This window comes from Mus pahari, chromosome 9 (genome assembly GCF_900095145.1).
Source record: "Mus pahari chromosome 9, PAHARI_EIJ_v1.1, whole genome shotgun sequence".
In the NCBI taxonomy this organism is placed as follows: Eukaryota; Metazoa; Chordata; class Mammalia; order Rodentia; family Muridae; genus Mus; species Mus pahari.
The window spans coordinates 25,230,731-25,258,631 of NC_034598.1; the positions used below are offsets into that span (position 1 = coordinate 25,230,731).

Sequence of the window (27,901 nt, forward strand, 5' to 3'; positions counted from 1 at the left end):
GTACTGTGTTGACTGAGCTCATCTCCTGCTCTCCGTCCTCCTCCCTCAGCCTCCTCAGTGCCTGGTCCACAGCCATGCACCACCTCTCCCGGAATTGTTTTTGTCTCCATCACTGGGATGAAAACACAGTCCATTATGAATCACCTAGCCCAACGTAAATTCTGTATTTTGATTACCATGATTACATCTTAATCCTTGCATTGGGCTGGAGCAATGGCCCAGCAGTTAAGAGCGCTGGTTCTCTTCCAGAGGACCCGGGCTCAATTCCCAGCACCTACATGGCAACTCACAACTGTCTACATCTTAAGTTCCAGAGGACCTGACACCTTCACACAGACATACATGCAGGCAAAACACCAATGCACATGAAATTGAAATTAAAATTAACAACAACAAAAATCACAACCATACTGGGTGGCGGTGGCCCTAGCACTTGAAAGGCAGAGGCAGGTGGACCTCTATGAGTTTGAGGACAGCCAGGGCTACACAGAGAAACCCTGTCTGGTAAAACCCAAATGAATAAAGTGTATTGCATATCAAGTAAAGAACAGGCCAGATCTCTGGCTCACATATGAAACTGATGCACCATCGGCCGCACTAGGGTAAAGCTGCTGTATTTTCACTCTGGCTCCTTCCCAGAGCTCTCTCTACAGAAGGGTGGACTCGGGAAAGCACCCGGGCATCAGTCTCCGGCAGTTACAGTTAGTCCTTGGTTCTTACCTCCTGAAATTGGAGCGTTGCTGTTTCTCCCCCCCCCCCGTCCCCCCCACCCCCACCCCCAGCTGCCTTTCTATTTCCATAAGTCCTGTGATCTCAACATGAAAAGGAAAGTGTCCTTGAACTCTGAGTAACATTGGCCCTCTCAGATCTCACAGGAATAGAGAATGCAGAGCGAGGGAACTTTCGTGTTGCTGGAAACAGAAATCGCCTGTAACATCCACTGCTTGCTAAAAGTCCTCTTAAAGGGGAAAGCCCCCACATTCTTCAGCAGCTTCATGGAGAAATATTAACTTCACTGATGATGGGTTGTAATATTTCACAGCAGCTGCTTTCAGGTTCCTGGGGAAGGAAGACCAGCACTGCCGTATGATGCTGATGTCTGTGGGTTGGTGTATGGAGGTCCCAGATCTAGCGTGGAAGCACTGAGTGTTAGCCTCCGGTGAAATCAAACTGACTGAGTCCCTGCAGTCTCAGAGTCTCCCTCTGGAAGGTGTGGCTCTTCCAAGCATCCTTTCCTTTGAAAACATATCTTTCCTGGCTCCACACTGATGCACATTTGAGCAGAAGACAGGTTAACTGGCCTAGAGTCACCCAGGACTCTTCCTTCAGAAGAGGCAACCTCATTAAGTAGGCTCATATGATACTTAAAGGATGGTTCAAATTCCCAGCCACTCAGCGAGGCATTGCAGCCACGCCTCTAATCCCAGGAGGCAGAGGCAAGTGAGACAAGCCAGGTCTACAGAGTGAGTTCCAGGAGAGCCAGAGCTATACAGAGAGACCCTGTGTTCAAAGGGGAGTGGGGGGAGCTCAGCAAAATTTTAAAAACTGGCACTGTTAATCTGCTTTTTTATATTACTATTTTCTTTTTAATTTAAAACAGCATCTTATTGAGCTCAGAATGACCTGTGTTGTGTAACCAAGGATAACCTTTAACGCCTTGTCTGTACCTCTCTGTGTGCTAGGACATATACTATCAGATCCAGTTTATAGAGCTGAAGGGGGGTGGGCATCGTGCGTGCTCAGCAGCATGACCACATCACCTGAGCCACACCACCAGCCTTTCTTCCCCTCATGTTGTTTTGTTTGGGGGGGGGGTTGTTTTTTTGAGTTTGTTTGTTTGTTTGTTTGTTTCCTTTAGGGTAGGTTCTTTCTATGTAGTCCAAGATGCCCTGGAACTCACCAGGAGCCAAAGTTAGCTTGAAAGTCCGTCTGCTTCCCTCAGGTTTCAAATTCAGCATCAGAACTGTAGACCGTGACCTGCTCTTCATTCAGTTCAGGGAGCTCATCATTGCCATTAAACTCCACCCTTAAGTGTCTTTTAGTATTTTAGATGATGCTTCCCTGTTCAAAATACAGAAATCTTGAGTAAGGGCTTGTAGGTAAGACCTGTAATCCCTACATTCCAGGTGTGAGGTAAGAGGATTAAAAGGTCACATCCAGCCTGGCCCATGAAAGGGAAGTTTGGGCATTATAGTCAGACTCAGTCTCAAACAAAGGAAAATAAAGAAAGTACAGGTGAATGTTTGGTTTCTTACCTTACCAGGAAAGAGTTCTTAGACATAACCATTTTTTTAAATCTACATATCTAGCTATAATGATGATTTCCATACATAAAACAAACCTAAACAAAGTTAAAAGATGGTCCAACTGAACAGAAAAATTTACCGTCCTTTAACAAAGGGCAAATGTTTTTATCTTATATTAATATCACTGTCCTTATTTTCATAAGTATGGGTGTTTTGCCTGCATGTATGTCTACATACCACACGGGGCTCTCAGACTGACAGCCCCTTTCCTGGTCTGGCTAATGATTGCAACTCACGATTCAGTCAGCTGGTTTGATCACAGCCCGTTTCCTTCCTTCCGATCATGTTAGGGTTCAGAGTCACCACACAAACAATAGGAATACCAATCTCAGTTAAGCAAGAATAAGAAGAGTCTTTTGGTTTTTTTTTTTTTTTTTTTTTGGGGGGGGGGGTTCGAGACAGGGTTTCTCTGTATAGCCCTGGCTGTCCTGGAACTCACTTTGTAGGCCAGGCTGGCCTCGAACTCAGAAATCCGCCTGCCTCTGCCTCCCGAGTGCTGGGATTAAAGGCGTGTGCCATCACACCCGGCTAAGAATAGTCTCTTGACTGCACACCTTAATACCAGTCAGACCGGGGACTTATCTCGGAATTATCTGAACTGTGACAACGGACTCTTTTTCTGTCAGCTTATAAATAAATAAATAAATAAATAAATAAATAAATAAAACAATGAGCTCTTAGGCAGGTGTGGGAAGTGCTGCCCAGTGGTCTGCTCTGACTCAAGCCATTTTAGACAGGACAGTTCATATTGACCTTGAACTTGGTGAGTCCTACATAAAGCTTTGTGGAACTTTCTAAGATTAACAACCCTCATACAGAACGTAGAGAACATAACAAGTGATGTGGTCAGCAGTATGAAATAGCTGGTGACAGGCATGGGACAAAATGGCTACAGCTATACTGTGGGATGGGGGGGGGGGGGTCAGACAATCCACTGGGGCAGGTCTTAAATCCACAGACTCAGTGATCCACTGGGGCAGGTCTTAAATCCACAGACTCAATGATCCACTGGGGCAGGTCTCAAATCCACAGACTCAATGATCTTCCCTCCTCAACCTCCCATGTAATGAGGACCGTAGGGGCATACCACGTTTCCCAGGCAAAACAAAACAGCCGCAAAAGACAAGGTTTGCCCCGGAGCACTGTGTGAACCAGGCTGGCCTCAACCTCGGAGGTCTGCCTCCTCAGTGCTGGGATAAAGGCATGAGCCACCTTGCCCAGCCCCATACCTGAGTGCTGGAATTAAAGGTATTAAAAGTGTTTGCCACCTGGCTCCAGCTCAACCAGTCTTTTAAAATGTAAGAAGTCTTAAAATTTGGAATTGAAAAGTACAGTTTAGTTTAGGCCAGGCATATCATGCAGAAATAAAATAATTTCCCAGCATGCACAGGGACCCAGCACCACAAAAAAAAAAAAAAAAAAAAAAAAAAAAAAAATGGAGAAGTCTGGCAGTTTAGCTAACACTCTATAATCTCATGGTGACTGGGATCATCCTGTTAGCCCTTGCTGAGCACTGAGCTATGGTGCCCGCATTCCAGACTGTAGGCCTTCTTTCTCCACTTGCCAGAGGCATGAGACAGTAAAGATCCCTCTTGTGTTGAGAGACGCCCGTCCATTACATAAACAGATTTCAACTCAAACTTTAAAATACGTCACGATTCCCTTAAGAGGAGGGTTCCCATAGAGATTGGCGCCTGTAAGCCTTTGTCCTTTTCATGAACTAGTGGTATGGACCTCCAGACAGAAGTAACAGTGGCACAGAGGACCTGCCGTTCTGTCCCACTGAAGAGCACAGATGTGTCCGGCTCAGTGGCCTGAGATCACTGTGCAGTGTGGCTCTGTGTGATTCAGAAGCTAGGAAAGGCCTGGGGAAGCCTGTCATTCTGAGACACGGGTATAAGGGAGGGGTTTGCAGAAGCTGTGACTGTACGGAGGAACACACGGGCTTTCCTCGTCCCAGAGTACCTTACCCTCAAAGCCTTCGCTGAGTGATGACGCACTCTCAGACGCTGATTTCTTTCTCCTACTCGTTTCAGCCTCATTTTTTGGCCCTTGTAACAAAGCATATTTTTTTCTCTCCCTAGCTTTTCATCTTCCTCAGAAGATAGATAGATGATAGATAGATAGATAGATAGATAGATAGATAGATAGATAGATAGATAGATAGGTATCATATAGATAAATGTATATTATCTGTTCTTCCAAAAGGCTGACCCTCCTCTCACTGAGGAGCAGGGTGGGAAGGAAAGGTGCACTGTGTTTAGAAAGCCAGGAAGAATCTTCGAGGGTCTGCTGTCTTCTCTTTTTCGGCCCTTCCTTGCTGCCCTGCAGCCCCTGAGGTGAATAGGGAGACAGCTTGTATACAGTTGAGAACATGGCCGCGGCTGCGTAGGGAAGCCCCAAGCCTGGGCAGCTGCCTATGAAACATGGTAGGCAGACAGATGGTCAGTGATGTGCTAGGTTGCCCACACTCTTCACCACAGGATGAAGTAAAATAGAATCCCTTAACTGTCACTGAAGCAGAGCTTAAGGGACCCCAGTCTAAGTGGGGCATGTGTTTGCTACGTTGTACAAGCCAGTGATGCAGATGGCTTCCAAGATACACAATTGTTTTCTGCACTATGATAATTTTGTAATTACCTGGGTCTCTTCCTTGAGGCCCTTGGTGACCTGGAGGACTGATTACATGCCTGTGGCACTCCCAGGGTGTACCTGCAGTTTTGTCAAGATTTAACATATGTGGTGATTGACATGAGGCCCCCAACATACATACATCGGACTTCCAGGTCTAGGTTCATTCAGAGGTTATGCACCTAACCCTCAAGAGACTGGAGGCCCCAGGGAGTTTAGAGGTCAGATAGGGTGGAGGGTGGGGGCATCCATGTGGAGACAGGGTGTGGTAGGGAGGAGGCATGGAATGTGGAACAGTTGGAGGGTGGGAGGGAGGGGCGGGGAATGGACTATGAAGTGTAAAAAATGAATTACAAATTAAATTTTAAAAAATATGTGGTGGTTTGAATAGGAGTGGGCCCCCATAGACTTGTGTTAGAATGCTTGGGCCATAGGGAGTGGCACTATGAGGAAGTGGCCTTAATGAAGGAAGTGTGTCACTGTGTAGAAGGGCTCTGAGGTCTCCTATGCTCAAGCTCTGCCCAGTATGGCTGCACAGTTGCCTCTGCTGCCTACAGATCAAGGTGTAGATCTCTCAGCCCCATGACTGCCTACACACCACCATATATCACACCAGCAATGACAATAAACTAAACCTCAGAACCTGTAAGCCAGCCCCAATGAAATGTTTTCCTTTTTACGAGTTGCCATGGTCAAGGTGTCTCTTCACGGCAACAGAAACGCTAACTAAGACAGAGTACAAGATGGGAGTCAGGCCTGGCGGGGCGCACCTAGAGGGCTGAGGCAGCAGGATCACGAGTTTGAGGCCAGTTTGGGCTGCATGGTGGGAAGACTGTGTCAAAAAATAATTATACACGTGATCTCTCCAGCCATGTAACATCTACCCATGGCCCTTGGCATTTGAAGCCGGTAGATCCCTGAAATGCAGTCCTCAAAACTCCCAAACCACCATTTAGTAGGTCTTCAACTTTAAAATGTTGAACAAGTGGAATGTTTGTGTCTGTTAGCACTGTAAGTGTGTGAAACGCCTACACCTACCTCCACCCACCCCACCCCCACCCCACCCCCGCCACCTCGGCCTTATGAACAGCCTGGGGCTGGAGCTCAGTGTAGAGCACGCGCCTGGTATGCACAAGACCCTGATCCTCTGCAACATGAAGAACCTCATTAGGTAGGTAGCTTTACCTCAGAAGACCCAGTAGGCTAAACAGAGAGATGCTGGCTGTCCAAAGTGAAATCATAGAGCCAAAACCATGAGCTTTGAAGTCCGCCAGACTGCAGAAAGGACAAATACTGATGTTTAAGTCTTTTTGGTTCTAATTGCTTGATAATAGTGGAACATGTTACCAAAAGCCAAGTTTGTGTCTTCAAACACTAGTAAAAATACTAATTTGAGCATTGAAATTGCTACTTGAGGCTCTCCCCTGGAAACTGCCCTTGAAACACAACAGAGGAATGTTTGTGCCTTTAGAGGATGGAAACTGAAGGCTTTTCATGAACCCTGAGCAAGCCAGCCGCTGTCAGGTTTACAAACAAGCATTTCAACTTCAAATCTGCCCTGTTCCACCCTGGTGGGGAGTTCCAGAAAGACAAGCATGTATGCCCAGATCCTCGAGGTTAGCCTGGAGAGCCGCTGGGCACAGCTTTGGTGTAGAACCTGCCTGTAAATGAATTCTGTATGGCCAACTCCAGCTCAGGCATCTGAGCCTACTGGAAACCTGCTTTAAACAGTGCAAAAAGTTGCCTGCTTTCAGAATTTTTATCAGTTCCTCCGTTTTGTTTCAGGATGGCAAATTGAGCCATAAATCAAACTTAAATCGAATCCCCCAAAACTTTGGGTTTTGTCAGAAATTAATCAGTTCTTTGCAAGAGACGGAGTGACGAATGGGAACTGCTGTGGGCCCGAGTGGGAAAGGGGCCTCTCGCCTGTGGTGGCAAAGTCAGCTCCTTTGCAGGAGGAGCCTTGGTTTCTCTTCACCCTGGCTCTCAGCCCCTGCCCCTCCTCCCGCTGTTGTAGCTTATTCAGAATATCAGGGTGCTGCCCTGAAGGTTACAGAGAAGCAGGGAATTCTGTGAACCCAGATGGGCTGCATCTGCTAACCCAGCTTAGTCACTTGCATGTTGCCTCAGGCTTCTTGTCTGCAAAGCAGAGCCAAGACGCTCCACCGACCTGACAAAGATCTAAATGAGAGTATACAGGGAGCCGCTGGAGTGAAGCGCACGCGCAGTAGAGAGTTGTTATTGCGGTGTAGTTCTTGTGGCTTGTATTCTCCGTGACTCATGAGGGAGGAAGCAAGACTGGAAAGAATCCACTCTTGGCTATTTCCATTTTTGTCACTGTCTTACATGTGTCATCTGCCTAGCAGAGGTCCCCAAGGACCTTCCTCCCCATGCCGCACGGTGACTCACACAGTGCTGGACAAGGAGAAGACGTTGGGGAAATGCTCGTTGACATGAGCTTGCTTAGTACCATCTGACATCTGTGAACTCCCTCTCAGGAGAACAGATCAACCCTGCCGTGTGGGAGTGTGAAGACACGCTACCATCTTCCTGACCTTTTGGCCCCGACTTGGCCACTAGGCCTATAGCACCATATTACATGTTGTCAAAATAACATAATCTCAGTCAGGGGCTTCTGCCCTGCCTTTGATCATTTGGTTCTCAGATAAAAGACATACAACTTTTATTATTATAATAAGCCTTAATCAGCACTAGAGCTGGGCAGATATCTACCATCTAAGCTATTAAAATTTATTTCCCCATTAATAACCCTGAGTTATAATTCCCTATGTTTCGTCTGAACTGCTCTTAACTTCAGTTGGCCAGTCCTCATGGCCATGCTTTCATGACTCTCCTACCCATGACATCTTCCTTCTCGCCTTCTCTCCCTTTCTCATGCTCTCCTCATACCCCAGGCCTGGGAACTCCAAGCCCCGCCTATCTCAATTCTGCCCAGCTATAGGCTGTAAGCATCTTTATTCACCAGTCAGGAGTAATTTAGGGGTCAAGGTCACATAGCATCACTTGAGTCTATATGCAGATTTTCTCATCCTTGGGGCCAACCAGGCCCTGTGGACCAGTATTTAGCGTTATAATATATAGCAAAAGACCAAACCTCAACATTACATGTTACATACTACATGGAATTAACATTGCAACTGGAACCAAGAGAGATTCCTTGTCTCTGTTTCTAATGAAATCCTAATGGTCTGATAAGCTTAGGTTAGCTCAAGGTTCTTTGTCTTGTTACATATTTCTCTTAAGCTTTATTGACATCCTATCATTCAGATATCCTTTTTGAGAAAAATTGTAAATCATATTACCCTTGTTTGAAATCCTTAGGGATCTATTTGATTTTTGCATAAGCATGATTGATAAGATTTAAAATCATTTTTTAAGTCTTCTCTAAGAAGCAAGGTCATGGATGATCTTAGAGACTGGTTATTACTATTAATGTATGAACTCCCACACTCAGGAGGCAGAGGCAGGCAGAGCTCTGTGAGTTCAAGGCCAGCCTGGTCTACATGCTGAGTTCCAGGCCAGCCAGGACTACATAGTGAGAGTTTGTCTAAAAAGAAGAAAAGAGAAAATTTGTGAATTTTTATAGTTTTAAAATTGGCCCTCTTCCTCAAGGATGCTCCTGACCCAGGGGGGGACAGGGGTGGGGGATCGTCTGTTCTGGGTTTAACTGTTTGGTTTTGTTATTATTGGCACATCTTAGTAACTCAGAGTAATGAGCTTTAGTGTGATAATGTCACGCATGTGTATAAGCAGTTCTGCTTTATCTGTGAGGAACCGAGGGCCAGATTCACTTCTCCCCTCAAACACGATTGATCATCCCGCAGCCCACACCTAAATACCTTCCATGTAACTCCCAGAACACTCTGTCTGCTTCCTGCGCAGTTTGAACGCCATGACCCGGTAGATGGGAGAATCTCTGAGAGGCAGTTCGGGGGCATGCTGCTGGCCTACAGTGGGGTGCAGTCCAAGAAGCTGACCGCCATGCAGAGACAGCTGAAGAAGCACTTCAAAGACGGGAAGGTAGGTTACCTCGGATACAGGGGGAGATGAAACCATGGGAAGCTCTGGGGTTTGCAGAGATATCAATAATGATGAGAACGTGTCGTGAACCATTCAGGAATGAATACATCTTTCAGACCTAAGGTCGGAAGAGAGAAAAATAATGAACAGTGCACAGAGAACGGGCGAGACAGTAGAATAACCCCAGGTCTCTCGGTCAAACCTAGGTGGCTCTGTGCACTGGGACTAAGGAACATTAAAAAGTACACTTGGATGGGAAGAAAGATAGTGTTCTGTTGTAGATGCCTTGAATTTAAAATAACTATAGGCTGTCCACATGGAGATGACCACACGGCAGCTCAGCATGCACATCTACCTCAGAGCTCTGAGCCAGGTTTGGTAATCGTTGGTCCTCCTGAGGAGTCTTGCACAGAATGAAAACGATGGACCAAAGCAGAATCCACTGAAATGATTTCGAGAAGGTGGGGGAAGGACCTACCCAATCTGCTTTGTACGGCTGATAAACACCATGACCAAAAGCAACTTGGAGAGGAAAGGATGGAGCTTATAGGTTATGATTCCTTGTCAGAGGAAGCCAAGGCAGGAACCTATAGGCAGGAACTCAAGCAGAGACCATGGAGGGAGGCTGCTCACTGGCTTAGTCTTCATGATTTGCTTGCTCAGCCTGCTTTCTTATACAGTCCGGGACCACCTGCCCAGCTTTAGCACCACCCACAGAGGCTCTCTTGTATGAATTATTAATCAAGAAAACACCCCCATCAGACTTGCCTACAGGCCGATGAGACAGGTTCTTATTTGAGGTTCCATCTTCTCAGATGACACGAACTTATGCCACGTTGACAAAGTGATTAGCGCACAAGAACACAACCTTTGAGTGGGAAATCAGCAGTAAAGCAAACCTGGCGTGTAGGAGGAGCTGATTAGAAGCTAGTATGGCTGGAGCATCCCAGAGCAAGGATAACTGTGGTCAGAGAGGCACAGAAGGAGCCTAGACCTCACTCAGAACAGTGAGCGGGTGCTGAAGGCTTAGTGATGAACCGACAGGGTTGGTTATTTACATAAAGAGAGTCATGGCCCCATTGTGGAAGGTACTGTAGAAATGAGCAGGAGTAAGACCGAAGCAACTGATAATAAGGTTACTAGAGAGGAAGAGGAGAGAGCAGCATTGACATTAGAGACCTTGGCTTCTCGGGAGCTCTGCTCAGCCCCACTCTCTGCCGTCCTTTAACACTGGCTGTACCCAAGACAGGTGAAGGGCAGCCACAATGCCCCAACAGCACTTGGGGAGGAACAGACCATGGACTGCTGGCTGCCCAGGCACTCAGACCCACGGGAGAGCCTGGACTCTTTCCAGACTCTCCCCAGAAACTCTCACCGCAGGCCCCAGACCTTTCCCCCAAGACAGCAGTCGTCATGTGACCATGATCAGAACCCCAGTCTGGCACTGAAGATGCTCTGTGAGTGAGGACCAGGGTCGTGGGTGTGATCAAGACAAGGCTTCTCTACAGACAGTTCTGTTGCTCCCCTAGTGCTTCCCATGGTGACTGTAGGTAACCCTGACCTCACTGGCCTTGGAAACTTGCCACTGGACCATCACAGCTTTTAAAAGCCAGAAGCTAGAGAAGAAACAAGATGGCCAGCATTCTGATGTCCCAGCGTTCTGTTTGTGTAAGAAATTGTCCATGAATACCACTACTTTCTAACTGCTTCTCAGCTAGACATGTTTCTTCCTTGCCTTGGATGTTGAAAAACTGAAAGGACTCAGAGCCAGGCTAGGTTCTTCTAGGTCCAGCCTGTGTCCACAGCAGCTGCTCTCCTAGCTGAGGGGTTTGTCTTTTATGGAGTAAGGGAATAGTTCTTCCCCAGGAGAGCGCTTCTGCACTATCCAATAACCAACTTGTGTCTGGAAATTATGATGTATTGATTGCACGTGTTTAGGTGAGTTTTTTAACCGTTTGCTAGACACAGGATGTTTGCATAAAGGAAGCACTGCTTTCTGTAGACAGACTTTTCATCTTTGTTTTGTGAGAGCCTTTTCTGGTTTGCTGTTTGTAAGGTTTTTGAGGTGCCAAGGATCCAGCCTGGGGCCTCACAGATGCTAGCCAGATGTGCTACTCTGCGTTACATAACTGGCCTGAGCAGCCCTCTATTTTTAAAGGTTGCTGCAGGCATTGGTTTGACCTTAAGTTAGCTATCAATCATGATAGGCTAATTCATATTTTATCATGAATTTAAATTGGAAGTAATGAATGAGGTGTTGAAGACACCTCCTTTGACAACATAGAGTGCTTTAGCTTGTACAGGAGTTAATTTAGGACCAAAGACCTTGCAAACAGAGCTTGGTCATGGAAGAACAAACCATGAAACTGGAAATCTGGGTGCAAAATCCCATTTGGCCGGAATTTCTAGCCTGCTTATGCTAGGAGGTTGAAATTGATTGCCCTCTTGTGTTGATTAAATACTTGTGAACCTAGCAATTAGCCAAAATGAGAGTTAATAAAGGGCTTTGGCTCCTAATGTTGCCAGTCCATCTCCCCAGAACCATTTCCCATCAAGAAGAAATTCCCATCTGTTTCTAACTGTGTACTTTTCCCACTTTGGGTCTGTTACCATGAAAATGCAAGGGCTGGAGAGACAGCACAGCTGTTAAGAACGCTGGCTGCTCTGTGAAGACCTGGGTTCAGTTCCCACAACCCACACAGTGGCTCACAGCCACCTAGAACTCCAGTTCCAGTGGATCAGATGCCCTCTTCTGGCCTCCACAGGCACTGCATGCACACGGTACACAAGCACACAAATAAACTCACATGCCCATAAAATAAAATTAATAAATTAAAAAGCCTTAAAGAGATAAAATGGCAGGACTTCTTCAAACCAATGAAGTCAGAGTTCAGAGAGGTGTGTGTGTGTGTGTGTGTGTGTGTGTGTGTCTTATGTTGGTAGGTCTAGATGTGTGTCTCTTAAACTCCCTGGCTCCACTTACCCCAGCCTTCACCCCATTTCCTCCCAAGATGCCACACAAAAAGAAGGAATCCCTTTCAGAGTTTAAGAAATCCATCACCACTAGTTTAATAGAGATGAGCCTAGTAGCTTACAGGTGACTGCCCACCAGATACTGATTGCTGTCTCTTTAAATTAACTGCTGCTATCATAGTAATACAGTATTCATTTGTCTTCTCTCTGCCAAACTTCCAGCCAACCACTTTCCCAGACTTCCCAGGGAGGGCCAGGAAAAGACACATAAGGAGCAGATGAGGCCTGGGGAAAAGAACCGCGGGTTAGAGGTGGAGACAGCTCGTTCCCGTGGTGGGGAGGATGAGGAGGACAGCCACCATAAGGCAAGAAAGCCCCCATGGTGGGGTGGCTGAGAGGCAGAGCCCAGAGCTGACTCAGAGGAGGAAGGGTTCCTAGAATCTCCTGAGATGAAGCCCCCTGGGTGGTCCCACTCTGAGCCCCACAGCTAGCCACGGCCCAGCCCAGAGCCACGGAGTGTGGCTGTGCTGTAGGTGTCCCTTGAAATGATGCAGGGCTGGGAGCTGTAGCTCGGTACAGATGGCACGAGGGATGCGGGCCTGCCAGGCTGCTGCGTTTCTCATCTGTCAGTATTTCTGGTCGGTTCAACTCCACTGCAGGTGACACAGTAGCTGGGAGTTGCCCCGACTAAGGAGCAGGTCGAGAGAAACTCGGAAGAGACCTACATTTTCAGGGGGGCTGAGGGAGGAGAGCAGGACCAAGTGGAGAGAAGACTGCAAGGGTAGAATGTGACACTGGCAATTTCTATGTGCTAGACACTTACCCTCCTGTGCCCAATTATCACAGTTTTGCTTGTAGACAACTATTGTTCAGATGAAAAAGTACTCCTTTTTTTTCTCCTCCTTCTTTTCAAGACTGTTTCTCTGTGTAGCCCTGGCTATCCTGGAACTTACTTTGTAGACCAGGCTGGCCTCAGACTCAAGTGCTGAGATTGAAGGTGTATGCTACCATTCTGGGCTTGAAAAATCTTTTTTCTTTTAAAGATTTGATTGATTGATTGATTGATTGATTGATTATTCTATGTATATGAGTAGACTGTAGCTATACAGATGGTTGCAAGCCTTCATGTGGTTGTTGGGAATTGAATTTTTAGGACCTCTGCTTACTCCAGTCAACCCCACTCCCTCCAGTCGCCCCACCCCCACCCCCGCTGTATTCAGACAGACCAGAGAGGGTGTCATATCTCATTACGGGTGGTTGTGATCCACCATGTGGATGCTGGGATTTGAACTCAGGACCTTCGGAAGAGCAGTCAGTGTTCTTACCCACTGACCCACCTCGCCAGCCCCTTAAAAAGAAATCTTAAGAGCCTTAGCTATTGACCAGAAATCATGCACTACTGACCTAAGAGATAATGCCAATATCCTAAGCCAAGAAGACTCCATCACCTTCCTGCCAATGGTCCTATTCCTTGCCATAGATTTTAGATTTTGACAAGGAATTAACTACATAGCCTGTACTGGCCTTCACCTCTCAATCCTCCTGCCTCCGCCTCCAAGTGGGGGGATACCAGGCATATCCACCACTCCCTGTCCATCCCCACTCTTTATTCCCTATGATCTGAATAAGCACAAGGTTTGGGAGAAACAAGCCATCGCCACCAGGTTCCTGCCCAAGGTTCCTACGGAAATAGAAAGGTCCATTCACTGGAGCAGATGGTGAAGGACCTTACATCCCATAACAGGACGTCGCTGACATTTCATGATCAGGAAAAGATGAACATATGGAGAAAGTACTATTTCAAGAAGGTAGTTGTGGCAATGCAAGTCACAGAAATATGTCATTTCCCCTGGTGCCAGGCTGCGGTTGAAGACAGGTCCTGAACTTACAGCAGAGAAAGAGACTGACCAGAGACTAGATGATGAGGTAGATGGTGGCCATGGTGTAAGGAAGAGAACGACTCTTCAGCGAGCCACAAAAGATACTCGAGCAGTCACACGCACCCTCTGCAGATAAATGTGCTGTCAACTTGAAGTCAGGGCCCAGGATCTGTCTGTGATGGTGTTCACACTCATCCGTGGTCCCTCGCCAGTGGTGTCTGGCCTTACAGCTGACTCCGGGGAGGCCAGGCTCTCCTTACCTCCATTCTACTGCATTTGTTTTGTGATTTAGAGATAGGGTGTCTCTCTGTAGTCTTGTCACTCCCTCTGGAGACGAGGCTAGCCTCAGACTCAGAGATCCCCCTGCCTCTGCCTCCCGTGTGCTCCACCATGCCTTTGTTTTTAACTTTACTTTTAGAATGTATTTACTGGGGAGGAAAGGGTACATATTCTACAGCATATGTGTGGAGGATGGAAGACAGCTGGAAGGAGCCTGTGCTCTCCCACCGCCATGTAGGGGCCAAGGATCGAACTCTGATCTCTGGGCTCGCAACCAAGGACCCTGATCCACTGGCCATCTCCCAGTCCTGTGTTGTATTTTAAACAGCTTTACTGAAGTTTAATTTATACACCGTAGAATTTGGTGTACAGTTCAGTGGTTCTCAGTAAATGTACAGTTATGCACGTCACTCACTGCCTACACAGTGCGCAGATACTTCCATCACCCCAGAAGACCCCTCGGGCCAGTGTTCAGTCTCTGCATCCTGGCCCTATTCCCACCCACCACTGTCTCTCCAGAGAGCTCGCCTTTCCTGGGCATTTCATAATAGATACAGCATCACAGTGCAGACTTTCTCCTCTGGCTTCTTCTACTTAGCATAATGCTCTGAAGATATTAATCTTCTCATCGCTGAGTAGCAAATAGTGTTACATCATCCGTGTTTCCCTCACCATCACCATCAAATGCACAACCAAGCTGCTTCCCTCTTAGACCCTCAGGAACACTGCTATTGTCTGTGTTAACATGCAGGTTCTCACATGGACCTGTGATGTTGTCATTGCCAATAATAATAGTAATAAAAATTAATAATAATATGATCATGACAATGATGATGACGATGATGATGCTGGGTTCCTGGGTGTTTTGCTTGCATGTACGTTTGTAAACCATTAGTGTGCCTTAGTACCACCCAGAAGAGGGTGTCAGATCCCCTGGAACTGGAGTGACAGATGGTTGTGAACTGTCATGTGGGTGCTGGGAACTGAACCTGGGTCCTCTGGAAGAGCAGCCAGAGCTCTTAATCACTGAGCCACCTCTCCAGCCCCTGGATCTATGTTTTATTTTATTTTTTTTTTAATTTTATTTTTTTTTCTTAGAAGACTCCTGGGAGGGCAATAGCTGGGTCTTATTAGATATTTATATTTCACTTTTTAAGAGGCATCCAAACTGTCAGGGGGATATGTAGCTTTAATCCCGGCACTTGGGAAGAGAGACAGGAGTATCTCTGTGACTTTGGGGCCAGCTTGGTATAGTGTGAGCTCCAGGCCAGCCAGAGCCACGTAGAAAGACCCTGTCTCAGAAAGCCCAAAGAAGGTAGTGTTCTGGCTTTACTTTGTAGTTTTCTAATGTGCTTATCATTCATGACTCTTGCTTAGTAAAATGTCTATTGCATATTTATTCATTTTTTTGTTTATGGTGCTGAGGTCAAACCCAGGGCCCTGTGTATATAGGACAAGTGCTATCTACATCCCTGAGCTACATCTGCACTACAAATCATTTATTGAATCATGTTGTTTCACTATTGAGTTGTAAGAGTTCTTTATACTCTTTAGGGTATAAGTCCTGTATCAAAAGAGTGATTTTCAAATATTTTCCTTTAGCCTCTCATTTGCAGTTTTCCCTTGGTTTGGAAGAACTCTGGTTTACCCATCTTTTGTTCTGGTTCTGTTTGGTTTGGGGGTAGATTGTGCTTTGCTGTGATAGGTAAGAACTCTTGCCTGTTAGCTGTAAAGATATCCACTGTTTTCTTCTACAATTCTCTTGATTGCTTTTACTTCCTAAAGATAGTTCGCTTCATTAACAACTCCATGGTGTTAAATGCATTTTTACAGTGCCTAGGAAAGTCTCCCTCCACAAGCTACTATTAACCTTCCCGTCTTTTCTGAGTTGTCTTTCCTCCTCTTACTAATTGGCTAGATTACAGAACAGTTTTCCATAACCTCCTCCATTCTCACCCTCCCCGAAGAATATCCAGAAGATTCTACAGCCACCAAGCTTGGGGGGTGGGGTGGGGACACTCCCAGCTGCTGTGACACCAGTTCCATTCACAGCCAATGGATCAATCGTGTGTGAGCTTTAGTCTTCCCATCTGAAAAACTCAGCTCACAGTAAGTGTAGCCCCTGAGCTTCTACTTTACATCCACAAAGCTCATGGTGTAGTCTTCTTTTGGTACATGTATGTGCATGCATGACCTAGCAAGTATATATGGAGGCCAAAATTCAACACCAAGTGTCTTGTTCTATCGCTCTTCACACATTTTTGAGACAATGACTCTCACATCAATTAGGATTCACTGGTGTGTGTGTGTGTGTGCACATGCACGCACACACAAAGCAGTTACTGAAGAGTTTTGTGGTTGTTGTTATCTCTCCTTTAAGAAGGCCAATAAAGCCGGGCAGTGGTGGCACGCACCTTTAATCACAGCACTTGGGAGGCAGAGGCAGAGGTAGGTGGATTTCTGAGTTCAAGGACAGCCTGGTCTACATAGTGAGTTCCAGGATAGTAGCCGGGGCTACACAAACCCTGTTGGGGTGGGGGAGGAGGAGGAGAAGGCCTATGTAAATTACAAGCCCCATAACCTCAAGGCCTATGTCCAGTGTTGTTTTATTTCTCTTGCTGTTCTTGGCAGAGTGCTAACTGATAAGTAAGTGCTCAATAAATATTGTTTATTGCATCTGTACAATAGAGACAGCCTTATATATTAGATTCAGTGGTGTCACCGGATGATTTGTGTCCCACTGTTTGTCTAAATCATGTTGAATAAGATGCAGCTTGTCCTCCCTCCCCAGCTCTGTCCTTCAGTAAACTCAGCATCAGAAGTCTGGTCTCGCTCTGTCGTATTTGATGTTTCACAAAAAAAGAAAAACCAAGAAGAAAGGAAAAAAATAGTAAAATTATAGATTCTTTGTCAAATTAGAAAGTATTTTCTCTACCACATCCTCTCTGTTTTAAGAGTCTTAAGTCAGCCGTTAGTCGTCAAACCCTTTCCAGTCTGAGGCTGAGGGTGCAGCTCAGGGGTAAGTCACTGGTCCAGCATGCAGAAGTTGTTCCTCAGCCCTACAAAACAAAACAAATACAAATGTAGGGCAGGCAGTAAGACTCGGCAGATGAAAGTGCTTGTCCCAGGAGCCCAGGTAAAGAAAGCCAGCAGTGATAGCACAAATCTGTCATTCCCAGAACTTAGATGCTGAAGTGGGAGGCGGAGACAGGACAGTTGCTCAGAATGTCTCAGGGCAGCTAGGCTGAAATACATAGCAACAGAAACAAGAGAGATCTTGCCTCAGCAAGACAAGAGAAAGAGAACCAATTCCTGAAAGCTGCCTCCTGGCCTCCACACACACACCGTGTCATGTGCACATACACACAATAATTAAGGCACATACACACAATAATTAATGCACAAATGCTGGAGGTTTTATGAAACCGGGTCTCACTGTGTAGCCTTGGCTGGCCTAGAACTCACTGAGATCCACCTGCCTCAGAGCCTCCCAAGTGCTGAGATTAAAGGCATGCGCCACCACACCCTGCTTCAAGTTGTATTTTAAGATTTTATTTATTTTTATTTTATATGCATGTTCATTTTGCTTGCATGCTGATTTCATGCACCATTTGTGTGCCCTTTGTCTGAGGAGGCCAGAGAGGGCATCAGATCCCCTAGAGCTGGAGTTACAGATAGTTGTAAGTCACTGTGTGGGTGTTAAGAGCCAAACCTGGGTCCTTGGCAAGAGCAGCCAATGCTCTTAAGTACTGAGCCTTCTCTCCAGCCTTGTAAAGTTATAACAACAACAACAAAAACTCCCACACACACACCCCTGAATTTTTTTGTTGCTGTTTTTGTTTTGTTTTCTAAACAAGGTCTCACCATGTATCCCAGGCAAGCATCAAATTCTGGACCTCTCCTGCCTCAGCCTCCCGAGTATAAGGTCTATAGACGGGCACTACCACAGCCTGTAGAAAGGCGTGAGGCATAACGAGTTTCTTTGTCTTGGTGACCAGTTCATGCCTTGGTAGACGCTTGTGTTGCTTTCTTCTTCACTGGTCTTTCGACGGAAGAAGGGAGATGGTGGCAGTGTACATCCAGTGCAGATACAGCGATACTGTGGAACCTGTGCTTCTAATCCAGTGATACACTCGCCTACGAGGTGGATGCCAGGGAATGCTTATATTACCCAACACCCTATAGCACCGTATGAGCGGTAAGCCCCAGCTCTGGGCAGCCCAAGTCAAGGCCAAGAAAATGACCTGGAATTAGGGTCTGCAAGGGTTATGTCTCTTGGTACGTAGAGGTAGGTGCCCCATGACTGTTTAACTGAGCGCTCGCATACAGGTGGCCTTTGTTCACAACTCTCCAAACCTGGAGAGCACCCCTTTTTGAAACCAGAGAACAGTGTGCAAGGGCCAGTGAGATGGCTCAATGGGTGAATACCCTTACTGCCTTACCTGGTGACCTGAGTGTGATCCTAGGATCTCACACAAGAACAGGCTCCACAAGGTTGTCCTCTGGCCTCCGCCACCTCCCCCACCTCCCCGGCCCTCAGACACATGCACACACTAATGAGTCACAAGTGCATAGGAAGTCCTTTTAACAAAGAGAAACAGATGTGATATAGTTAAGGGATATCATTCTTTATACAGTAAAAATAAGCTATAGATAAACAAAAGCCTAGAATGGATCTTAGGAGAAGCCACACAGTGCAGAATGCATACTACTTAATTCCACTCAGAATGCTGGCTTTGCTCGGTTTGCCATGGGCTCTGCTCAATCTTCTGACTGTTCCTCTTTCAGGGCCTGACTTTCCAGGAGGTCGAGAACTTCTTCACTTTCCTGAAGAACATTAATGATGTGGACACTGCACTAAGCTTTTACCACATGGCTGGAGCATCTCTCGATAAAGGTACCGAAACCTGGAAGTTTCTTTCTTGAAATTATATGCATTAATCCGTATCTGAGTGCCTCACCTTAAAATGTCAGATTTTCTTGCTTTTTGTTTGTTCTGTTTGTTTTGAGGCCTGGTTTCTCTGTGTAGCCCTGGATGTCCTGGAACTCACTCTGTAGACCAAACTGACCTTAGACTCAGAAATCTGCCTGCCTCTGCCTCCCTCCCGAGTGCTGGGATTGAAGATATGCAGCATCCCCGGTGGTCTGTTCTCTTGTCATACAGAGATGCCAAGCTCAGCACATACATTTGACTGTGCTGCAGACAGGGCAGAGAGGCATGAAGCAAGGCAGAGCTGCGGAACCTCTCTGAGCCATCGGAGTCAGGGCATGTGTAAGGAGAAGCCAGGAGCACTTGGCATTGGGGTCTTTGATGGAGGAATGGTCTGGTTAGCATCTTTGCTTTCAACCATTATCTATATATATATATATCTCTATATATAGATAGATATATATAGATATATAGATATATATATATATCTCTATATATAGATAGATATATATAGATATATATATAGATAGATAGATATAGATATAGATATAGATATAGATATAGAGAGAGAGAGACTTGAGAAGGACAAAAGTGTCTTTAAATACTTGCATTCGCCATTTTAGCTGTTTTTCCTCTATCCCTGAATACCCAGATACTCATCTGGGCTCGAGAACTTCTTTTATGGCTGTTTGTGGTGTGATAAACTCCTGCTACATATAGGCTGTTTGAGATGTGGGTACTGTGATGCATCCTCTCAGATCTGCTCAAAGCAAACAACTGCTGTTTTAGAGGCGCAGACTTGCTTGTTCAGCACTTCTCGGGAGATTCTGTCAGTTATTTTCTTACATGAGATCGTGGCTCTAGCTTACATGTGAAATCTGAAAATGAACCAAGCTCTAGAAATCAAGTAGACTGTGGTTGCAACAGGGTCCAGGAGTGAGGTAGACGGGGAGACAAGTCAGAGGACTCAAAGTTTGAGTGACACGGAATGAGGGGATCCTAAAAAGCTGATTACTGCTTCGTGACTGTAGTTACTACTACCGTATCGTATGCTTGGATTTGCTAAGAGAGATGCTCAATGTTGATAACACATACACACACACACTCGTGCCCACACACATGTAACTATATAAAGAGAGACATGCGGTGACTGGAAGGTTAGCACACCTATAAGTAGAACTCAGTAGGCTGAGGCAGGGAGATTATGAATTCAAGACCAGCCTGAGCTATATATCAAGCCCCTGTATAAAATGAAAAGAAGAAAAATAAAGAGACACTTAATTACACTAAGTGCAGTAATACTTCACAGTATATCACATATCAGCACATCTTACTGAAGCCCTTAAATCATAATTTATACACATAAATAGCAGTCTTAGGGTTTTACTGTGAACAGACACCATGACCAAGTCAAGTCTTATAAAGGAAAACATTTAATTGGGGCTGGATTACAGGTCCAGAGGTTCCGTCCATTATCATCAAGGTGGGAACATGGCAACATCCTGGTAGGCATGGTGCAGGAGTTGCTGAGAGTTCTGCATCTTCATCTGAAGGCTGCTAGCAGAAGACTGACTTCCAGGCAGCTAGGATGAGGGTCTTAAAGCCCACACCCACAGTAACACACCTACTCCAACAGGGTCTTACCTTCTAATAGTGCCTCTCCCTTGACCGAGCACACACAAGCCATCGCAATAGTTATATGTCAATAAAGCTAAAAAAGCAAAAGACATCACTCTACTGTAGCCAGAACTCATGATTCTTCTTCCTTTCCCATCTGGATGTCTTTTATTTTAAGCCATCTATATAGCTTTTTAAAATAGCATTTGTTTGCTTAAAATAATGCCTCCTCTCATCTCTGTAGAGTCCTTTTGGGGAGCAGTGGTGTGGGTGTCAAAGGGAGGGGTTACCATGCCCTCCCTCCAGAATAACCCTCGCTGCGCTGCCGTCTCACAAGGCGGCCGTAGATAGCATGTGCAGATCCAAAAACGTAAGATTTAAAGTCACAAGTTACAAAAATAGAAATAATAACCACCTCTCAGAGTCTCCCCCCCCCCCAAACTAAAGCCAACAGAACCACTTAAAGAAAACCATACGGGATGAATCACTATCTGTGTGTAAATTATAGGGTGTACAAAACCAAATGATTCAGGGTAGCGGTAACAAAGAGAAATGCAACGTAGTGATTAAAAAGGTGGGCGGAGTTTCTTTCAAATGGCTTTGGGTCTTTCCTGAGTAAGATGGCAGGCCTCTGGTCCTCACGCCCTTACATCTAGAGGCCATGCTGGACACTCAGCTCAGGCCTGTGGTGTCTGGTCATTCAAGCTGGCTTCTTGGTTTGCTTTCTATGTTTTACGTCAGATCCCCTGAACATATATCGATAGATAGTAAAGAGATAGACAGAGCCTAGTTTCATGCTAACTAACAGAATGAACCACATGCGTTTGTCTCCCAGGCAGCACTTAGGAGGCTGAGGCAGGCAGATCTCTGAGTTCGAGGCCAGGTCTACTGAATGATTTTCTGGACAGCCAGGGCTACACAGAGAAATCTGTCACAGAAGAAAAAAAAAAAATGACACAAACAGAAAGCAACAGAAATTTGTCCTCTCACAGTTGAGTTTTAAAGTCATCATGCATGAACTTAAATTGTCCATGGGCCATGCTCCCTCGAGATGCGTCCTTCCTTGTCTGTTCCATGTTCTGGAGGCTCCTATCTCTGTCCTGACTCTATGTGGCTCTCCCCTCTGAAGCTCCAAGTGTCTTCACCCTCTTGGTTTTATGAGGTCTTAGAGCCCAGCTGGTGATCCAGGACGTTATCTGAGGAGGCTTCATTATACCTACAAGGCAATATACCCATCCTCGACTGGCTCTGCCACCGTGTCCCGCCATGATCTTATCTACTGTACCAACTCTCACTGAGTGTGTGTGAAGGTTTGCACATCGCTGTGTGGACTGCCTGCCTCCCCGGCTAAGGTCTTATGTCTTCCTCGTGTTTTTCCACATCTAGAGCAATAAGTCTACCTGAATTACCAGCCTCCCCTCCCCTCTCCTTAGACAGGGTAGGTCTGCCTGCGCCACAGGCCTCCCCTCCTCTCACCACAGAACTGTGTAAAGTTTAGTACGGAGATGAACCCCAGAAAAGAAGGAAGACTGGTGTGGAGTTTAAGAACACAGCTCTTGGCTGGGATGTACTTGCCTACTGTGCACAAAGCTCTGAGTTTGGTCCCCAGCACCGCATGGTGAGACCCCTGAGTGTTATCCCAGCATTTTCGAATACAGGCAGGATCACAATTTCAAGGTCAGCCTCTGCTACACAGTTAGTTTGAAACCACCCTGGGGGCTGCAGGAGGCCCTGGCTCCCAAGAACACAGGCACTGATGTCATACTGCCTGAGCCTGTCTGAACTCCTGTCACTCACTAGCTGGGTAGCACTGGGCTCTTTGGGTGTGTGGAGACAGGAGTGGAGCCCTGCCTGACACATGCTGTGGGCATAGAGGGAGCCAAGTAGGGTCAAAGGGCATGCTCAGCCTAGCCTCTTCTCGGTCCTAATTGCTATCAATCCCAGCTGTCTTTTTTTTTTTTGGGGGGGGGGGTGCTGGGGAGAAGGTCAAGACCTTCAGAAACTGGCATCTTCCCAAGGCCCTGGCACCGCTTCCTCCTTGGCTAGTTTAGAGCTTATAAGCCAACCCTGAAACATAATTGATGGGCGTTTCCCAAGCAATGCTCAGTATGGTAATGAGTCCTCCCTAGCCTGCAAAGAAAAGTGCTCCATAGTCTAAATCAGTTTGGAAAAGGCCAGAGTCGAATTTAGTTTATCCCTAAGCACCACCGGGCTGGCTTTTAATATGCTAATGCTTGTAACTAATCCCCCTAAGGAGGGTGCAGCTCCCAGGTTCCCAGCCCTGATCTGCTCCCCAATACCTTCACTACCTTACAGATTAAAGCTCACCTAAGCAGTTCAAGGGGTCCTGCCGGGCAGCAGACGCAGGCTGATGGACGCACCATCAGTGGACATGACCCCGTCCTGATCCCGGAAGCTTCCTTGAGGTGGTGGTGGTGGTTGTTTAGTTGTTTTGTTGTATTGTGTTATTGTTGTTGTTTGTATGAACCACGTGGTAACAACTCAGATGAGAATGAAGTGTCCCTGGTGGTTTCTGGCCTCCTGAAGACATGGTCTCCAGGAAAAACTGAATTTCCTCTGTAGGTCATCTCTCATTTAGTACCTAAGAACAGCCAGCTCTTACTGTGCATTCATACACATAAAATTAAGTGTATTGCCTCTGACGGGCTGCCTGAGTTATGTAAGCAATCTGCTGAAGATGGTTATGGGAAATTGAACATGACTCTCTCCTAGCACCTTCCTGTGATGGAATAGTTGGATTCGAGCTGGAGCTTAAGAATGAGCTATGGCCTCTAAATCTCAAAGCATGTCTTGTTTCTGCCAGAAAAGTAAAGGGTTTCCAAGGTCCCAGAGCCCAGGGGAAAGCACCCCAGGATGTTAGCCTTAGATGTAATCGCTGGAGGGGGATGGGTCCAGTCATGGGGGCCCAGTGTGCCTCCTGGCATTAGTGGTTGCTGCTCTCCTATCTAACACGCTGAAACATGCCTATATCAAGCAATCACGCTAAGCATAAATTCTGCTTTGCTGCTCAAACCTGCAGCTGAGTTCTTGTTCCTCATTAAGAGAAATAGGGACTTAGCTCGGTAATTAGAGTTTCATTAGTCCCTGGGTTTGACGCCCACCATCATTGAGGATAAGGGACCTTCTAGTGATGTTGAACAAATCATCTAAATTCTTAAAACCTTAGGTTTCTGCTTTGGGGATGGTAATGTTCCAGAGCTTGTTCCAGGACGCTCGCTGGGTAAATGGCAAAAGACGATGGTGTGCGGGCATGCTAGCCCCAGTGTAACTTCATCTGGTCCTGAGCTTGTCTTCACACTTATGAGAAAGACCCCACCCTACTGTGACAGTCCCACAAAGAAACTAGTTCTTAAAGAAACGCCAGGGATCTAATTCACTGGTAGACCACAACCAACGTGCAAGAAACTCTGGGTTTGACCTTCAACACTGCAAAAATGAAAATAATTTTTAAAAATCTTAAAAGACCACTGTAGGAGTAGTTGTAGCCTGCTTTTGTTCTTTGAGGAAATAGCTCTATTCTTGCTTCTTTAGTGTATTGTTTGTTTGTTCGTTTGTTTGTTTGTTTGTTCTTATGGATGTTTTGCCTGCCTGTACATCTCTGTACTGTGTGCATGCAGTACCATCAGAGGCCGGAAGGGGGTTTCCAGTCCTCTAGAACTGGAATTACTAATGATCGCGAGCTACCATGTGGGTGCTAGAAACCAAACCCTGGTACTCTAAAAGAGCAGCAAGTGCTCTTAACCTCTGCGCTATCTCTCCAGGCCGCCATAGTTAATTTTTTACATTCTTAAGGACTGAAGCTTTTTTTCACAGTGTTTCATCATTATCTAAACATGAGCCATGTTTTCCACCTCTTTATGACCTTCCCAAAGTCTAGACAGCTCCTTGCATACACTATAAGTTCAGTTACAATAAACATAACAGGTGAGGAAATTGATCCTGGACCTAGGTTTTGGGAGAGCTAGCAGAATGTTCGTTCTACAATATGTCCTCCTGTGACAGCGCCCTAACAAGCAGCTGAAGGAAAGGGTTACTTCAACTCACAGTTCAAAGGTGCAGCTCTTCATGGCAGTGCTTCCGGGTGACAAGAAGATAAGCTGCCTGCCCCAGTCATGTCTGCAGAAGAGAGCACGGAGCCTGGGTGTGGCTCCGTATTGGTTACTTTTTTCTTTGCTGTAACAAAGTACCTGAGGAAAGCAACTTAAAGAAAGAAAGTGTTCCTGGAGCTGCCATTTATTTGGTTTTGGCTCCCTATTTAAGAGGATACAGCACATCACAGCTGGGGCGGTGGGAGGGGCCTGGGGCTCCAGCTGGGGCGGTGGGAGGGGCTGCGAGGCTTCAGCTGGGGCGGTGGGAGGGGCCGCATCCGTCCACAGTCTGGCCGCAGAGAGATGAACACAGCTGCCCAGGTCGCTTTCTCCTCTTCTGACTTTTTTTCTGGCCCAACCTATTGAATCACCTCACTTCAGAATAGGTCTTCCTCCTCAGTTAAACCTTCTCGCAGACATGCCCAGAGGTGTGTCTCCTAGGTGACTAACTCCAGTGGTGATAACAGTGAAGATTAGCCATCATGTTACAGCCCAGAGTTACATGCGAGTCCACGTGAAAGTGGACTAATTTATAATTATCAGATAAATTTAAAGTCAGAGAAAAGCTGTCAGGTTCCCAAAAGAAAAGTGGGGGTGGGGGGCTTTTATTTCCTTGTTAGAAAATTTAAAACTTAATTAGACCTGGGCTAGTGTCTCTCCAGAATCTCATTTGAGCAGCAAGGCACTGTAGTTGCGCAAAAGAATAGCACAGCAAAAAATCGAGGGCAGCTATAAATAAAGTGTGACCTGAGGAGCCTGGAACTTTCCCAGTCATAAATACTGTGCCCACGGGCCAGCTCTACTTGCTTCCTACTGCTGAGCAATAAGGCCAGTGCTGCAGCTGAGAGACACTGTTAGTAGCTGGCGACTGGCGACTGAGGTGGTCAAGGGAAGGGCCTGGGTGCTCCCTCTGGAGTGTAGTTTTTTGTGTAGTTTTGGTTGGCTTTTTAGATTTATTTTTATTTTATGTGATCTGAGTATTTTGCTTTCGTGTATGTCCTGCATGTGTGTCTACACACGACATGCATGTCTGGTGCCTGCCTGCAGAGGTCAGAAGAAGTTGTAGATTCCCTGGAACTGAAGTTACAGACTGTTGTGATCTGTGGTCTGCCATGTTGGATTCTGGGATTCGAACCTGGGCCTGGGTCCTAGAACTAGATCCTCTGCAAGAGCAACCAGTACTCTTAACCACTGAGCCACCTCTGCAGCCCCTCTGCTCAGACCTTAAGGGGGCTTATAATCAAGGTTTTCAGTTGTTAGCAGAATCCTGTTCATTTCCTTTTGGGGCTGAGTCATCTTTCTCCTGCTGGCTATTGGTTCTCCACGGGCCCACAGGCCACAGCAAGGCCAGCCGTGCAACAGTTCACAGCCCAGCCACTCCCTTCTTCTAAAGTTGCTACAGTAGATTGCCAGGTAAACTAACCTAACAGCAGGCCTGCCTCTCTACTAAACAAGATGGAAATGCTGGGGTACCTCAGCATTCAGTGTGCCACACCAACCAGTAATTCCAGAAACCCCCGCCTTTAGTTTTATCCTTTTTTGTTTGTTTGTTTGGTTGTTTGGTTGGTTGGTTGGGTTGGGTTTGGTTTGGGTTGGGTTGGGTTTTTCAAGACAGAGTTTCTTTGTGTAGCCCTGGTTGTCCTAGAACTCACTCTGTAGACCAGGCTGGCCTCAAACTCACTCTGTAGACCAGGCTGGCCTCAAAACTCAGAAATCCACCTGCCTCTGCCTCCCAAGTGCTGGGATTAAAGGGTTGCGCCACCACTGCCAGCTAGTTTTAATAAAATTGTGGGTGTGAGACACATGTAAGGAAAAGTAAGAGAGAGAGAGAGAGAGAGAGAGAGAGAGAGAGAGAGAGAGAGAGAGAGAGAGAAAATGCCCACAGAGGACAAAAGATGGCATCCGGTCCCTTGGTACTGAATCCGGGTCCTCTGGGGAGCAGTACACACTCCTAACTGCTGAGCCAGCTCTCTAGCCCCTCATTTCTTCTTTGTAGGCTCCCTGGGATATGAACATTGTAACTGACTGAAGCTATTAGATCATTAAAAAGGAGAAGGAAACAACTTGGCTGTCATAAAGTTTTAGGAGTGGAGGGGAGTTTAGAAATCATTTTGATTAAACACTTACTTTATTGCTCCCAACCAACAGTAAAGTCATTTGCTATGGAGGAAAATGACTTGTGCAGATCACAGCTAGTGTGGTACAAACCAGGGCAGAAACTGAGGGTCAGAACTTCACACCAGTGTTGTCAGTGTGATCAGAGTGAGCTGGGATATTAGAAAAGAGACTCCAGGCTGGGCGGTGTTGGCGCATGCCTTTAATCCCAGCACTCAGGAGGCAGAGGCAGGCGGATTTCTGAGTTCTAGGCCAGCCTGGTCTACAGAGTGAGTTCCAGGACAGCCAGGGCTATACAGAGAAACCCTGTCTCGAAAAACCAAAACAAACAAACAAACAAAAATCCCAGCACTCAGGAGGCAGAGGCAGGTGGATCTCTTAGGCCAGCCTGGTCTACAGAGTGAGTTCCAGGACAGCCAGAACTACACAGAGAAACCCTGTCTCGGAAAACCATAAAAATGAAAGTGAGAAGGAAGGGAAGGAAGGAGGGAAGGAGGGAAAGAGACACCGGGCTGGAGAAACCGCTCCTCTCTCCCAGCACCCGTGTGGTCGCCCACAAGCATCTCTAACTCTAGTTCCAGGGAATCTGATGCCCTCTTCTGGCCTTCCTTGGCACGGGCATGTACATGATAAGCACATATGCAGGTAAAACACCCACACACCTATAATAATGCAAGATTTTTAGTTTTTATTTAAAAAAAAAAAAAAAAGATGTTCAACACTTTTATGTGACAACAGAAAGAGAAGAAAATTGAAAGCAGGGCTCCTGCATGCAGCCTAGGCCGACCGTGGAGGTAGGAGTGTTCCAGACATGCGGGGGGAGGGGGGATTAGAACTTAAAGGCGCTTCAGTTGATAAACTCTGGCAGCTCGTGAAAAGCAGGCAGTCCCCTGCCCTCTGCTCATCCCCGTATGTTGTAAAAACCTTGTTCTATGAAGGAAATGCTGACCAGGATCCCACTGTCTTAAGACAAAGTTATCAATTTCTTTTTTAAATGAAGTGCCTTTTTTTTTTTTTTTT

At 46.4% G+C, this 27,901-nt stretch overlaps 1 protein-coding gene across 3 annotated transcripts in view; it reads left to right on the plus strand.

Annotated features, from left to right (window-relative positions):
• Positions 1-27,901, plus strand: part of Micu1 (mitochondrial calcium uptake 1) — a 154,835-nt gene that overhangs the window by 114,802 nt on the left and 12,132 nt on the right. For all 3 annotated transcript variants that reach the window (XM_021204602.1, XM_021204600.2, XM_029542289.1), the window contains 2 exons: positions 8,841-8,978; positions 18,899-19,007. In XM_021204602.1, coding sequence (XP_021060261.1) covers positions 8,841-8,978; positions 18,899-19,007 — 247 coding nt within the window. The remainder of the gene's footprint in view (positions 1-8,840; positions 8,979-18,898; positions 19,008-27,901) is intronic.